At 38.6% G+C, this 15,131-nt stretch overlaps 1 protein-coding gene across 1 annotated transcript; it reads right to left on the reverse strand.

Annotated features, from left to right (window-relative positions):
* Positions 1–9,106: 9,106 nt before the first annotated feature.
* LOC123387053 (cationic trypsin-like) lies at positions 9,107–14,068 on the reverse strand. Its single transcript, XM_045063086.1, has 5 exons — positions 13,965–14,068; positions 11,541–11,700; positions 10,529–10,782; positions 9,882–10,018; positions 9,107–9,358 (listed from the first exon to the last, which is right to left on the reverse strand). Exons 1-5 carry the CDS (start codon positions 14,062–14,064, stop codon positions 9,209–9,211), a joined length of 801 nt encoding a protein of 266 aa, XP_044919021.1. The 5' UTR covers positions 14,065–14,068; the 3' UTR covers positions 9,107–9,208.
* Between the last annotated feature and the right edge of the window lie 1,063 nt (positions 14,069–15,131).

Below are 15,131 nucleotides of genomic sequence, written 5' to 3' on the forward strand. Positions count from 1 at the left end.
CTTCCACATCTATCTCCAATATCTATACTATGTGAGAAAAAGATGGAAGCCTAGCTCCTTGTGTAAGGAGCTAGGCTTCCATGTGCAGGTATTGCTTTATTTTACATTGCTGTGAGAGCTCATAACCATGAGGATGACAGCTGAGAGCCATCTTAGAGTTTTCAGAACAAGTAGTAAGTAAAGTACTATGATTAGACACAGCAAGAAAAAACCACTTTTGACTTTAGGAAGTTGTTCCTAATCTCAGATTATTACCTCTTTATATATTTCCTTATTTTTGCCCCAAAGATCCCATGTCTTCCTGGAACTTAATGAATTCTGAACTAGATGTTTATTTGAAGTAAATACATATTGTTGAGAGATACCTCTTCCAGCTCTACAAAGTGGCTTCCTGACTTGTTAATTTTAGCCATTCTGACTAGTGTGAGGTGGTATCCCACTGTGGTTTTGATTTGTATTTCCCTGATGCCGAGTGATGTTGAGCACTTTTTCATGTGTCTATTGACCATTTGGATGTCTTCTTTGCAGAAATGTCTGTTCATGTCTTCTGCCCATTTCTGGATTGGATTCTTTATTCTTTGGGTGTTGAGTTTGATAAGTTCTTTATAGATTTTAGATACTAGTCCTTTATCTGATATGTCATTTGCAAATATCTTCTCCCATTCTGTCAGTAGTCTTTTGGTTTTGTTAACTGTTTCCCTTGTTGTACAAAAGCTTTTTATCTTGATGAAGTCCCAGTAGTTCATTTTTGCCCTTGCTTCCCTTGCCTTTGGCGATGTTTCTAGGAAGAAGTTGCTGTGACTGAGGTCGAAGAGGTTGCTGCCTGTGTTTTCCTCCAAGATTTTGATGAATTCCTGTCATCATTCCTGTCATTTCAACCATTTTGAGTCTATTTTTGTGTGTGGTGTAAAGAAATGGTCCAGTTTCATTCCTCTGCATGTGGCTGTCCAATTTTCCCAACACCACTTGTTGAAGAGACTGTCTTTTTTCCATTGGCCATTCCTTCCTGCTTTGCCAAAGATTAGTTGACCATAGATTTGAGGCTCCATTTCTGGGGTCTGTATTCTGTTCCATTGATCAATGTGTCTGTTTTTGTGCCAGTACCATACTATCTTGATGATGACAGCTTAGTAATAGAGCCTGAAGTCTGGAATTGTGATGCCACTAGCTTAGATTTTCTTTTTTTAACATTCCTCTGGCTATTTGGAGTCTTTTCTGGTGCTATATAAATTTTAGGATTATTTGTTACATTTCTTTGAAAAAAGTTGGTGGTATTTTGATAGGGATTGCATTAAATACATAGATTGCTCTAGGTAGCATAGACATTTTCACAATATTCATTGTTCCAATCCATGGGCATGAAACATTTTTCCATTTCTTTGTGTATTCCTCCATTTCTTTCATGAATATTCTATAGTTTTCTGAGTACAGATTGTTTGCCTCTTTGGTTAGGTTTATTCCTAGATATCTTATGGTTTGGGGTGCAATTTTAAATGGAATCAACTCCTTAATTTCTTTTTCGTTTGTCTTGTTGTTGGTTTAATAGAAATGCAACTGACTTCTGTGCATTGATTTTATATCCTGACACTTTACTGAATTCCTGTATGAGTTCTAGCAGATTTGGAGTGTAGTCTTTTGGGTTTTCCACATAAAGTATCATACCATCTGCAGAGTGATAGTTTGACTTCTTCTTTGCTGATTCAGATGCCTTTAATTTCTTTTTGTGGTCTGATTGCTGAGGCTAGGACTTCTAGTACTATGTTGAATAGCAGTGGTGATAATGGACATCCCTACTGTGTTCCTGACCTTAGCAGAAAAGCTCTCGGTTTTTCTCCATTGAGAATGATATTCACTGTGGAATTTTCATAGATGGCTTTGATGATATTAAGGTATGTAATCTCTATCTCTACACTTTGAAGAGTTTTGATCAAGAAAGGATGCTGTACTTTGTCAAATGCTTTTTCAGCATCTCTTGAGAGTATCATGTGTCTTGTGTTCTTTCTTTTATTAATGTATTTTATTACATTGATTGATTTGCGGATGTTGAACCAACCTTGCAGTCCTGGGATGAATCCTACTTGGTCATGGTGGATAATCCTTTTAATGTACTGTTGGATCCTATTGGCTAGTATTTTGGTGAGAATTTTCACATCTGTGTTCATCAAGGATATTGGTCTATGATTCTCTCTCTCTCTCTCTTTTTTTTTTTTTTTAGAAGATTTTATTTATTTATTTGACAGAGATCACAGTAGGTAGAGAGGCAGGCAGAGAGAGAGAAGGAAACTGGATCCCCACTGAGCAGAGAGCCCAATGCAGGGTTCCATCCCAGGACCCTGAGATCATGACCTGAGCCAAAGACTGAGGCTTAAACCCACTGAGCCACCCAGGTGCCCCTGTAATTCTCTTTTTGATGGGGTCTTTGTCTGGTTTGGGGATTAAGGTAATGCTGCCTCATAAAATGAGTTTGAAAGATTTCCTTCAATTTCTATTTTTTGGAACAGTTTCAGGAGAATAGGAATTAATTATTCTTTAAATGTTTGGTAGAATTCCCCTGGGAAGCCATCTGGACCTGGGCTCTTATTTTTGGGAGATTTTTGATGACTGCTTCAATCTCCTTACTGGTTATGGGTCTGTTCGGGTTTTCTGTTTCTTCCTGGTTCAGTTGTGGTAGTTTATATGTCTCTAGAAATGCATCCATTTCTTCCAGATTGTCAAATTTGCTGGCATAGAGTTGCTCATAATATTTTCTTATAATTGTATTTCTTTGGTTTTGGTTGTGATCTCTCCTCTTTCATTCATGATTTTATTTATTTGGGTCATTTCTCTTTTCTTTTTGATAAATCTGGCCAGGGGTTTATCAATATTATTAATTCTTTCAAAGAACCAGCTCCTAGTTTTGTTGATTTGTTCTACTCTTTTTGTTTGTTTGTTTCTATTTCATTGATTTCTGCTCTGATCTTTATTATTTCTCTTCTCCTGCTGGATTTAGGAGAAGAAGAGCTGTTCTTTCTCTAGCTCCTTTAGATGTAGGGTTAGGTTGTGTATTTGAGAACTTTCTTGTTTCTTGAGAAAGGCTTGTATCACTATATACTTTCCTCTCTGACCACCTTTGCTGCATCCCAAAGATTTTGAACAGTTGTGTTTTCAATTTCATTTGTTTCCATGAATTTTTTCAACTCTTTTTTAATTTCCTGGTTGACCCATTCATTCTTTAGTAGGATGCTCTTTAGCCTCCATGTATTTGAGTTCTTTCTAACTTTCCTCTTGTGGTTGAGTTCTAGTTTCAAAGCATTGTGGTCTGAATATATGCAGGGCATGTTCCCAATCTTTTGGTAGCAGCTGAGACCTGATTTGTGACCCAGGATGTGATCTGTTCTAGAGAATGTTCCATGTGCAGTAGAGAAGACTGTGTATGTCCCAACATGTTGCTTTGGGATGGAATGTTCTGAATATATCTGTGATGTCCATCTGGTTTCGTGTGTCATTTAAAGTATTTATTTTCTTGTTGATCTTTTTCTTAGATAGATAGATATCTATTTCAGTGAGGGGGGATGTTAAAGTACCCTACTCTTACTGTATTACTGTCAATGTGTTTCCTTGATTTTGTTATTAATTGGTTTATGTAGTTGGCTGCTCCCATGTTAGGGGCATAGATATTTAAAATTGTTAGATCTTCTTGTTGGACAGACCCTTTAAGTATGATATAGTGTCTTTTCTCATCTCTTATTATAGTGTTTGGCTTAAAATATAATTTTTCTTATATAAGGATTGCCACACAGCTTTCTTTTGATGCCATTAGAATGGTAAATTGTTTTCCATCCCCTCACTTTAAATCTGGAGGTGTGTTTGGGTCTAAAATTAGTTTATGTATCAATGGGTCTTGTTTTGTTTTTTAAATCCATTCTGATGCCCTGTGTCTTTTGAGTGGGGGCATTTATCCCATTTACATTCAGGGTAACTGTTGAAAGATAGGAATTTAGTGCCATTGTATTGCCTGTAGGTGACTATGGTCATATATATATATATATATATATATATATATATATATATATATGTGTGTGTGTGTGTGTGTGTGTGTGTGTGTGTGTGTGTCTGTGTGTGTGTGTATGTTTCTGTCCTTAAAATTTGGGGAGGCAGTTTCTTCTAATAGACCAAAACACACCAAAATTCTGGTGTGTGGTTCTGTTCTATTCACCAGCCTGATTATATATATTTTTTCCTTTCTTTTTCTCCTGGCTTTCGGTCTCTTCTGATTTGTTTAGTGTATATTTTTCTAGTGGCATTGTTACTCTTTAAGCATTTTTGTTCTCTCATTCATCTATTCTTCTCTGGATAAAATGACAAGGAGGAAAAACTCACTTCAGAAAAAAGAACAGGAGGCAGTACTGACATTTAGGGACCTAATCAATATGGACATTAGTAAGATGATGGAACTAGAGTTCAGAATGATGTTTATAAAGATACTAGCTGGTCTTGAAAAAAGCATATAAGATACTAGAGAATCCCTTTCTGGAGAAGTAAAAGAACTAAAATCTAACCAAGTTGAAATTTTAAAAAGTTATTAATGAGGTGCAATTAAAAATGGAGCCTCTTACTGCTAGGATAAATGAGGCAGAAGAGAGAATTAGTGATCTAGAACATCAAATTATGGAGAATAAAGAATTTGACAAAAAGAGAGATAAACAACTACTGGATTATGAGGGGAGAATTCCAGAGATAAGTAATACCCTAAGATGAAACAATATTAGAGTAATTGGGATCCCAGAAGAAGAAAGAGAGAGAGGGGCAGAAGGTATATTGGAGCAAATTATAGCAGAGAACTTCCCGAATTTTGGGAAAGGAAAGAGGCATCAAAATCCAGGAGGTCCAGAGAATCCCCCTCAAAATCAATAAAAATAAGTCAACACCCTATCATCTAATAGTAAAACTGGCAAGTCTCAGAGACAAAGAGAAAATCCTGAAAGCATCTTGGAACAAGGAGTTTATAAACTACAAAGGTAGAAATATTATATTGTGATGAGACCTATCCATAGAGATCTGGCAGTCCAGAAGCAGTCAGAACACTAAATGAGAAAAGTATGTAGCCAAGAATAGTAAATCCAGCTAGGCTGTCATTGAAAATAGAAGGATAAATAAAAAGCTTCCAGGACAAACAAAAACTGAAAGAATTTGCAAACACCAAACCAGCCTTACAGAAAATATTGAAAGGGGTTCTCTCAGCAAAGAGAGATGGTACATACACAATGAATCTAGGAACACTGAAAAAACAAAATCTAATAAATAAATAAACAAATAAATAAATAAATAGGTATGGATAAGATAAAATGTTGGTTAAAATAGAAAAAAGGAAAAATTTTTAAAAAATGGAAAAAGAAAAAAAGAAAATTTTTAAAATTTAACTTTGAAAGACTCAAGAATTATGGGAAAAAGCCATGGATTCTATGTGCTGTATTCCCCTAGTGCTGTTGTCTTGCAGTTCTCCTTGACTGGTTCACTTGGTCTTGGATGAATGTTCTTTTTAATCTTCTGGGTGCGGGGCCTGTTGCAGCAAATGTCTTTGCCCAAGGCATAATTGCAGCACCCTTGCTAGGGGCCAGGCGAAGTAATCTGCTTGGGTCTGTTCTCAGTAACTTTTGTTTCTTGAAAGCTTCCCATACAGTTTTGGAATATGAGAATGAAAATGGCGGCCTCCCAATCTCTGGCCCTGGAGGAGCTTTGTTCATAGAATTGCTGCTATTATTTTCTTTGATCTCCTGTTGAGTTTGTAGGTGTTTGTAATGGTTTGATAACTATCTAGCTGAACTCCTGGGACCTGATGATATTGGTTCCTTTCCTATAGGTCTTTTTTTAAAGAAAAAATGACTTATTTATTTATTTTAGAGTGAGAGAGAGCATGATGGGGAAGATTAAAGGGAGAGAGAATCCTCTAACAGATTCCCCACTAAGCCAGATGCAGGGCTCCATCCCAGCACCCTGAGATCATGACCTGAGCCAAAATCAAGTCAGCCACTTAACCAACTGAGCCATCTGGGGGTCCTCATTTTCATAGGTCTTCTTATGTGTTTCTGATTACACAGTTGACCCTTAAACAATATGGAGTTTGAACTGCATGGGTCCACTGATTTGTGACTTCTTACAGTACAACTGTAAGTGAATTTTCTCTTCCTTATGATTTTCTTAATAGCATTTTTTCTCTACTTTATTGTAAGAATATAGTTTGTAGGACATATATGAAACATGTTAATCAACTGTTTATGTTATCAGTAAGGCTTCTGGCCAATAGTAGGCTATTAGTAGTTAAGTTTGGGGGAAGTCATAGGTTACAGAAGGATTTTTTACTATGCAGGGTGTAGGTTCCCCAACCCTCACATTTCAAATATCCACTATACTTCTTGGCAGGTCTATACATTCCAGTCAGCTACACCTTTATCCAGTTTGATTTCCCTGTAGCATTTGCATGGATCAGCACTACATTCTTTTCATTTGTTTTCTATTTATCGAGTGAGAATACATATATCATGAAGGCAGGGTTTTGACTGTTTTCTTCTGCTGTACCTTAAGTTCATAAAACAGGACCGGTATATTGTAGTTGTTCAATAAATATTTTGGGTAAGTGCTTGAATAAATGAGTAGAATAGTTACATTGTCTCCACTGAGGGACATGTCAGGTTTATTTAATCAATATTCTATTAAATGAATATTTGAGATGTTCCTGGGTTTTCAGTATTTCATAGACAATATATTGATAAGCACCCTAGATTATTCTGGTGGAGACTGTGTCCTCTTCCTTTATATCCACTCCTCCTTCTCTTGGTGACTAGCCTTATAACTACTCAGTTAACCAAGCATATACCATGTAAGCCATATTTCTTACAGAATGTAAAGTCCACCCTTTGCTCTGATGCCACGCCGTATCGCTTTATTGTAAATTAATCAGCATAATCCCATTTAATTATTGGCTCAGCGTTGTACAAATGACTGAATTTAGTGAGACACACAATATGATGACTGCCAGGGGCATCTGGGAAAAAAAGCTCTCCAAAAATGTTGGGAGCAACTTTGTTTAACTCTTTCCCTGGATACAGACAAGGGAGAGTAGGCCCCTGAGGGCTTTTTGATCATAAGGCTTTGTCCCTAGGATAAAGTGACAGAAATGACAGTAGTGCACAGGACAGAGCCGGGAGTAAATTGGGTCCTTGACATTTTCGCACTGCTGAATCACAGCATCCCTGAAGCCTTCCCCATTTCTAAGCTTCCATAAATGCAAGACCTAATGAGCTGGATATTCTATTCCTTGCAAACAAATGACTTCTAAATGCTACCCTCTCATGTATACTTTGTTTTGTTTTTATATGCATGTTTTAACAGGATAGAGTTTGAGAATTGAATTTTCTGGGTCAAAGAGTGTACAGATTTAACATTTTAATATACATTTGCAAATTACAAAGGGTTAGATTTTAAAAAGACAAGAGACAGAAAGTGACAAGAGAAGCTGAAAAGAGACTATAGAATGGTATCAAGAAATGGGATTTGTTTATTTGGGCTGGCCCTGATCTCTCACCTTTTATCTATCTCACTTAGCCTGCCAGGGTCTCTGAATCTGCCCTCTACTTGGGCTGAAGTTGGTAGGCGTATATTGATGGTGGGGATGGAGTGGACTTATAGAAAGCATTGAAATGGAAATAAGACAGGACAGCTTAGTTATGATCAAATAGTTAGCCTCAAATACAATGAAAAGGAATTTGGGCTCCATCCTGGTGACATTGACAAGGCAATATTAAGGGCTCAGGACTGCTCCCTATGAACACGCCATCCAGAGTTACAGAGGAATAGAGATTTGGTAGTGAGGTGTGTACCTTCCCATACTTTCCTCTTCCAAGATACCCAGTATGGACTGCATGACTGTGTCCCTCCACCAAATGTATGTGCTCAAACCCTAATCCACAGTGGGATGGTATTAGGGGGCAGGGCCTTTGCAAGCTTTAGATGAGATCATAAAGGTGGAGCCCCTGGAATGGGATTAGTGTCCTTATAAGGAGAGACTAGAGCCCTCTCTCTGCCCTGTGAGGACCCAGTGAGAAGGCCACTGTCTACATGCCAGAAGTGGGCCCCCACTATTTCAATGGCACCTTGATCTTGGACTTCCCAGCCTCCAGAACCATGAGAAATTAGTTTGTGGTTTAAGCCACCTAGTCTATGGCATTTTTGCTGTAACTGTCTAAACTGACTAAGATAATATCCCTTCTTCACCTTATCAAGGAGGCTTGGAACATTTCTCCCTTTCAAACCTCCTCCACCTGCTCCAGTGTTTCCATACTCAGATCCCATGATATCTTTTTCCTGGATCCATACTGCAAATGCACAAGAATCCTGTGCTACGACTTGTACTCCAAGCCAACTCTGTAGCCAAATCTTCTATGAACTTGGCGTAATAGATCTATTTCCTACAAACGTACATGCATTTGCACTTCCTTTTTCTTAGAGTTCAAAATACTACATTATTTGGCCTGAGATTTAGGGGACTGGTGGTGGAGAAGGGGTGCAGATTGCTTGCTAACGTCATGGCTGCTATAGCAATAAAACCCCATTAGGAAACAAGAAAGATCTTAGAGAACTGGAACTCATAGGTTAGTAGAACCTTGCAGAATTCAGGAAATTGGTGATTTGTAAAAATTTCTCCACCTAGTGGTTTCCCTCATCTAGTCTCACAGAGTTTCAGATGGATTAGAGCACAGAAGGAGACCATGGTGTCACAGCAGTGGCAATGCATCAGCAATCAGGATAGCTGGAGCTTGGTCTCTGCCTGACTACTATGAGCTTACCAAAGGACTTTGGGCCATTGAATTTCACTTTCTGCACCTTGGTGTCATTCTCTGTTCAAAATGTGACAATAACAATGACCTCTAGGCTTAGGGGACCACACAAAGCCTAGCAGATAGTAGGTGATTAATAAATTCATTTTGAGCAGGCAGAATGAATCACAATGTATCCCTTCCAATTCATTCCTCCTATAATTGTTCAGTTCTATGCCCACCTACTTACACAGCAGTAAGTTTGAAGAGAAAGTTAATAAATCAAAGTAAGGACAGTTCATGGACACACAGGATGTGGAGCAAAATGTTTTTATTTAGATACTGTTTTCAGGCATAGTTGGAAGTTGAAATTGACCAAGAGGATAGTACATAGAGTATGACACATGCTTACATGCTTAGTTGGCAGCAATGGTCTCCTGAATCCAGCTCACGTAGTTGCAGACCTTGGTGTAGACACCAGGTTTGCCTTTTTGAGCACAGCCAATACCCCAAGAGACAATGCCCTGGAGCTCTCCGTTGCAGACCACAGGGCCACCAGAGTCATCCTGTGCAAGAGGGAAGAGACAGTAAGAACTCCCAACTATGCCAAGATGGGAGCAAGATTCAGCGTTGTTTCTCCATGACCCTGGGTCTGTTTTCCCACGTTGCTGATTCTCTAGGAAGCATCTTCCCTTTCCCTGGATATCCAATTCTTAATCTCTGATGGTATACCTCTCCTTTCTCCTCCCTCCTTCTAGCTCCTGCTCTTTTCTTAGTTGCAGGCACACAGGGCCAAAAGAGGAAGGACTTATGAGTGCAATGCTACTCAAGTAACCCTATTTTTTTTTTTTCAGAAAGATTTCTTCTACAATATCACTCCTAAATAGGGCACCTGGATGTCCTCTTTCCACGCCATCTTCTGTGTATCTTTTTACCCTTATCCCTAGCTCTTTATATATCAAAAAGAAAATTTATTACTGATCACAAATCTATCCATGGTCCCTTAAAATCCATCACAGAGATAGCTTTTCAGCCTGTGTTTTGGGAAAGGGAATTATTGTGGAAGTGCATGTAGAAAAAGAAACTAACCTGACAAGAATCCTTTCCACCCTGCAGGTAACCCAGACAGATCATATTGCTGGTGATTTTGCCAGGGTAGGCATTGTGGCAAGTGCTGTCAGAGAGGATGGGAGCTTGAAGACACTGCAGGACATCAGGAAACTTTTCTGTGGGGCAGGAGAGTAAAAATGGAAGAATATTACCTATAGGATTCCTGGAGATTTCTTTGCCTATCTCCCTTTACCTTCCCTACTGTTTCAGATTGCCAGTATCTTCTGTTTTGGAAGAACAGTTATCTGGAATGACTTCTAAACAGTTTTCATCAACAAGTTGTTCTCTCTGACATTAGCATCAGTGACTACAGATCTCAAATCTAGAGACTCTTTCTCAAGCAGGTCTCTACTTTAGACTGTACCAAATCTCTCTGTTGTGCTTACCTCCTCAGTTTCTATTTCTTTGCAAATCACTAATCACACTTCAATTAAATATCTGCCATCTTTATCATGGCTCATTTTTGTTGTGTTTCCCAGCAAAAGCATCTTCCTAAGATTCCATTTATCTACAAACGATCCTCTGGGAAACTTGCCTTGAGTGACAATTCAGACTAACTGAGCCTCTACATGTCCTTCACTTCTAGGATTTCCAGACCTGGTGCTTTTGCTCCAGGTGACACTTACGCCCAGTACTCAGGGTGTTCCCCCAGCCAGAGATGAGGCACTGGGTACCAGCAGCTGCACAGGATTTTGGCAGAGAGATAGAAGACACTCGAGAGTTGAGGGTGGCGGGAGAGCTCAGTTTAATCAGCATGATGTCATTATCCATAGTGTTTTGGTTGTATCTGGGGTGGCGGATGACCTTGGCTGAATTGATGAATTGCTCACCACCCTCAGAGACTGCGATGTTGTGTTCTCCCAGACGCACCTGGATTCGGCTGGATCAAAGAATGCAAAGCTTTTAAGGACCAAGTTGAGCTTTTCCCTTTTCCCAGTTCACCTGTCATGAGCATGGCACGAACACCATCCCCCATAAGCATTTCCACACACAGAAAATTGTGCATTAAGATAGCCCTATCAGACATGGTGCAGGGGACCATGACTTTAAGGTGGGTGTCCCTACCAGTACAGACTCACAGCCCACCATCTTGTTAGAAGGTTAGTTCCCATGACTAGTGATGCCAATAAAACGATGTTAGGTGAAGCAGGAATTGGTGATGACTTCTCAGCACCTGCCACTTCTCCTCTGGTTCAGATTATGTATTATTCTGGGGAGATGTGGCAGGAATCAGAAACATGACAGAAATTTAAGGAGGCAGAATGAACTATGTTCATTTTCAATATTGTACTGCAGGCTTCATGTGGATTATTTCCTCCATATTGAGCTATAATGATTAAGAATATTTATTGATTCATGCTCTTGAGCTAGTTCAGAGTATTCTTCATCACTCACTAGTTCCCCTCTCCCCATGTCTTTGGTACCATCACTTGGAAGGACATCAGGGAACTCTAAGTTTACCTTTCCATGTAAAATTCCCTCCATATATCATTGAGTGCCTGGGGGGAAAGATTAGCCTCCTAGAAATGAACGCTCCCCCCCCTCAAGCATAACTGTGTAGTTTGCCCTGAGTGTTCTTTGGCTTTGCTGGGGCATGAGTGTTCTGAGAGAACAGGGAGGTGAGGACTGGTTACTTACGACTTGTAGCAGTGAGCTGCAGACACCACCCACTGGGGATTGATGAGGGAGCCACCACAGAAGTGATAGCCCGAGTTCAGGGACACCTGGTAGGGAACGGAATTCTTCTGACAGGTGTAGCCCCCAACGATCTTGTCATCGTCATCAATGGGGAAAGCAGCTGGCCAGGAAAAGTTGGAAACAATCTGTTAAACAGATCCATCTTGGAATTTCTACTTACCACCAAGTTTTGGGGGATTAATTATAAAAGGGAAGATCATTTTTTCCTGTTCACACATAATCAGGAAATGGCGATAACATAATTTTTTCATGATTTTTCCAAATCTTATTATTCAATACTTTTAATACCTACTGTACCTATTAGAAATATATAATTTTTTAATTTATGCTTTAAATTTGATAAATATATTGTTTTTTTTAATTTTTATTAACATATAATGTATTATTAGCCCCAGGGGTCCAGGTCTGTCAATCACCAGGTTTATGCACTTCACAGCACTCACCATAGCACATACCCTCCCCAATGTCTGTAACCCAACCCCCCTCTCCCTCCCCTCCTCCCCCCAGCAATCCTCAGTTTATTTTGTGAGATTAAGAATCACTTATGGTTTGTCTCCCTCCTGATCCCATCTTGTTTCATTTTTTTCCTTCCCTACTCCCCAAGTCCCCCTCATTGCCTCTCAAATTCTTCATATCAGAGAGATCATATGATAATTGTCTTTCTCTGATTGACTTATTTCACTCAGCATAATACCCTCTAGTTCCATCCACATTGATGCAAAAGGCAGTATATTGTTTTTTAATGCATGTCTTTTAATACACATACACACACATATACCCATCTGTCAGAGACTCCTTATGTAATAAATGTCCTGAACATTACTCTCTATGGGTATAAAGAATACATTTTATATAAAACTTTGCTCAGCAGACCTGCAAAGGTTTCAATAAAGCTTTTCAGTAACCACACTTATGTTTACTTATGGTAGTTGGTAGTTGGAAGCTTTTAGAAGCCCATAAGAATGTTCCAGCCTTGAAGGAATAGAGAGTTTTGTACTCTTGTTCCCACAGTTTCTCTTTTGGTTCTTGCCTCAAATTTTCATGACATAATTTAACAGAATATGATATGGTTTTCTTTCCAACATTTCCCCTTATCTCCATTTTCTTTCTAACATTTTAAAATTTACTCAGCATTCTAAAGTCTGCCCATCAAATTATTACGATTTCTGTGGCTCCCAGAATTGATGATTGTATTATACATACCCTATTGTTCAAGTATTTTAAAGTAACTTTGGGAAAGACAGTTCCAGATCTATAGACAGATGTACTGAATTTATACCCACCCAATTCAGGAAAATTTAATCATAAGATTTCGATAAAATTTAGTAGTATAAAAAAGCAGAAATAGACATTTTTCTTTCTTCTGATGATTAAATGATATTTTTCACCAGAGAGATTTTGTTAGCGAGCATGTTGTAAAACTCAGCCCCTAGCTTTTATTCATGAGAAATGAAGTACGGTCACCTGTCAGGATCCCTGTGAAGATATCTGTTGGTGTAGAGGAGACTCAGGCTTTGACCTTCATAGCCTCTTCAATGAGCCCAAGACTAGTCACTAGTCCCAATTTTATCTCCCAGTGATTAACTCCAAATGCTTAGAAAGGTCAAACCAACATCTCCTTAATGTTAACTATCCTTTCCTCTTCTCTCTTTCTCCATAGATTTTACCTTGAAATTCAGGGCAATTTCTGTCTCTTTATACTTTCTGCGCTAAGTACTCTTGCTCACTATCATCTTTCCCCCTCAAGGCAGACTGAATTATGTGTAGACATTTGTAGAACTGTAGTCCCTCCCTTTATGGTGGTTTTGGTTACCCTTGGTTCACCAGACTCAGGAAGCGAATGACCTGTTTTCTGATGATTCTTCCAAAGGTCATCACTAATCTAATCACAATGCCTACGTCATTCACCCCACTTCATCTTATCACATAGGCATTTTATCATTTCACATGATCACAAGAAAGGTGAGTACAGTACAATAAGATATTTTGAGAGAGACAAACAGAAGAGTATAGTCACATAACTTTTATTACACTATGTTGTTATAATTGTTCTATGCTTTTAGTAGCTTTGTTGTTAATCCCTTACTGTTCTTAATTTGTAAAATAACTTTATCATGGGTATGTATATGTGGGGAAAAATCATAGTATGATAGGATTCATTACTATCTGTGGCTTCAGGCATCTACTGGGGGTGAATGTAGCTGCCACAGAAAATAAGGGACCACTATATACACTGTCATTTCAATATTTATATTATGTTTTTTGAGTATAGAGATTCTATTCCGTATTCATTGTTGTCTTTCAGAGTACAAACTGCAAACAAATACATCAGGGACACACACTGAATCATTATTGTAGACTCACCAGCGGCTCCCAGCAGGGCAAGGAAGATGAAGGTCTTCATGGTTGCTCCCTGGATCTGGACTGGGGAGGGCAATGAATGTCTGTCATCCACAGATGACATTTTATGTCCTATGTACTATTTATACCTCCAGGTTTGACATCGACAACCAAGGTTATGGGTGCCAGAAAAGTAATTTTAATGGAAGCTCACAAATCCAAATTTAGAATTAATTTCTGTGCCAAATTGAAGATAATTCAGCATCTAATGTAAACATGATCTTTTGTCTACTTTTCCAGAAGGTTATGGGAATGGAAGTAATAAACCCATCTGGTGTGATGTGTTCCCCATAATAGAAAAGTAAGTTGGAACAAGGTCATGGAATAGGGTTATGGGTGTCCTGTGTCCCAGGCAAAATCTTAGGTACTTGCTTATCTCAATTGTGAACTTTTATCCTGAGGACTATCTTGAACATTACTCCCTTGATGTTTAATTAACATTGACTCACAAGTATATAATTTTTCCATGATATCTCTGGCCTTGGATAACCATGTTAACTTTTCATCATTAATAAGGACAACTTGTTTCCTTGAGAAAAGAAAAATGTTCTGAATTGAAGCTATGAGTCGTCTGGATGGCATCTAGATGGAAGAGTGAACAAATCACATTTACTAGAATTTACTATATATTTTACATATATATAAACATTTCATATGTTTATTTAGTAATTCTCATTACAACCCTAGAAGGTATCTATTACTATCCCACTTTACATATGGGAAAACTAAGGCACACAAAATTGCAGGAACTTGACCAAAACCACATTGCAGATATACAATAGGGTCAGGATTATAACCCAGGAAAACTGGCTTCAGAGTCTCTGCTTAACTGCTGTACAGCACTTCTCCAATAAGTTCACCACATTCTGGACAGCATGATAAAGCAAAAATCTTGGCCAATGATAATAGAATTGAAATGTATGAAGGGCTTCCTATGGGTCAGGCACTGTGGATGGGATTTATAGACATCAATTCATTCAGTCCTTACCAACTGCTTTATAACTGTTTTTAGTTTTTTCATTTAAACATGGGGAGTGTGAAACTTAGAGAAACTACATGTTCTGCTCAAAGTTTTATGCTCTTCAGTGGTCAACACGAGGTTCAAACTGAAGCAACCTCTTTTTTGAGGCC

Source organism: Mustela putorius, unplaced genomic scaffold (genome assembly GCF_011764305.1).
Source record: "Mustela putorius furo isolate JIRA1106 unplaced genomic scaffold, ASM1176430v1.1 tig00003845_pilon_pilon_pilon, whole genome shotgun sequence".
NCBI classification, from domain to species: Eukaryota; Metazoa; Chordata; class Mammalia; order Carnivora; family Mustelidae; genus Mustela; species Mustela putorius.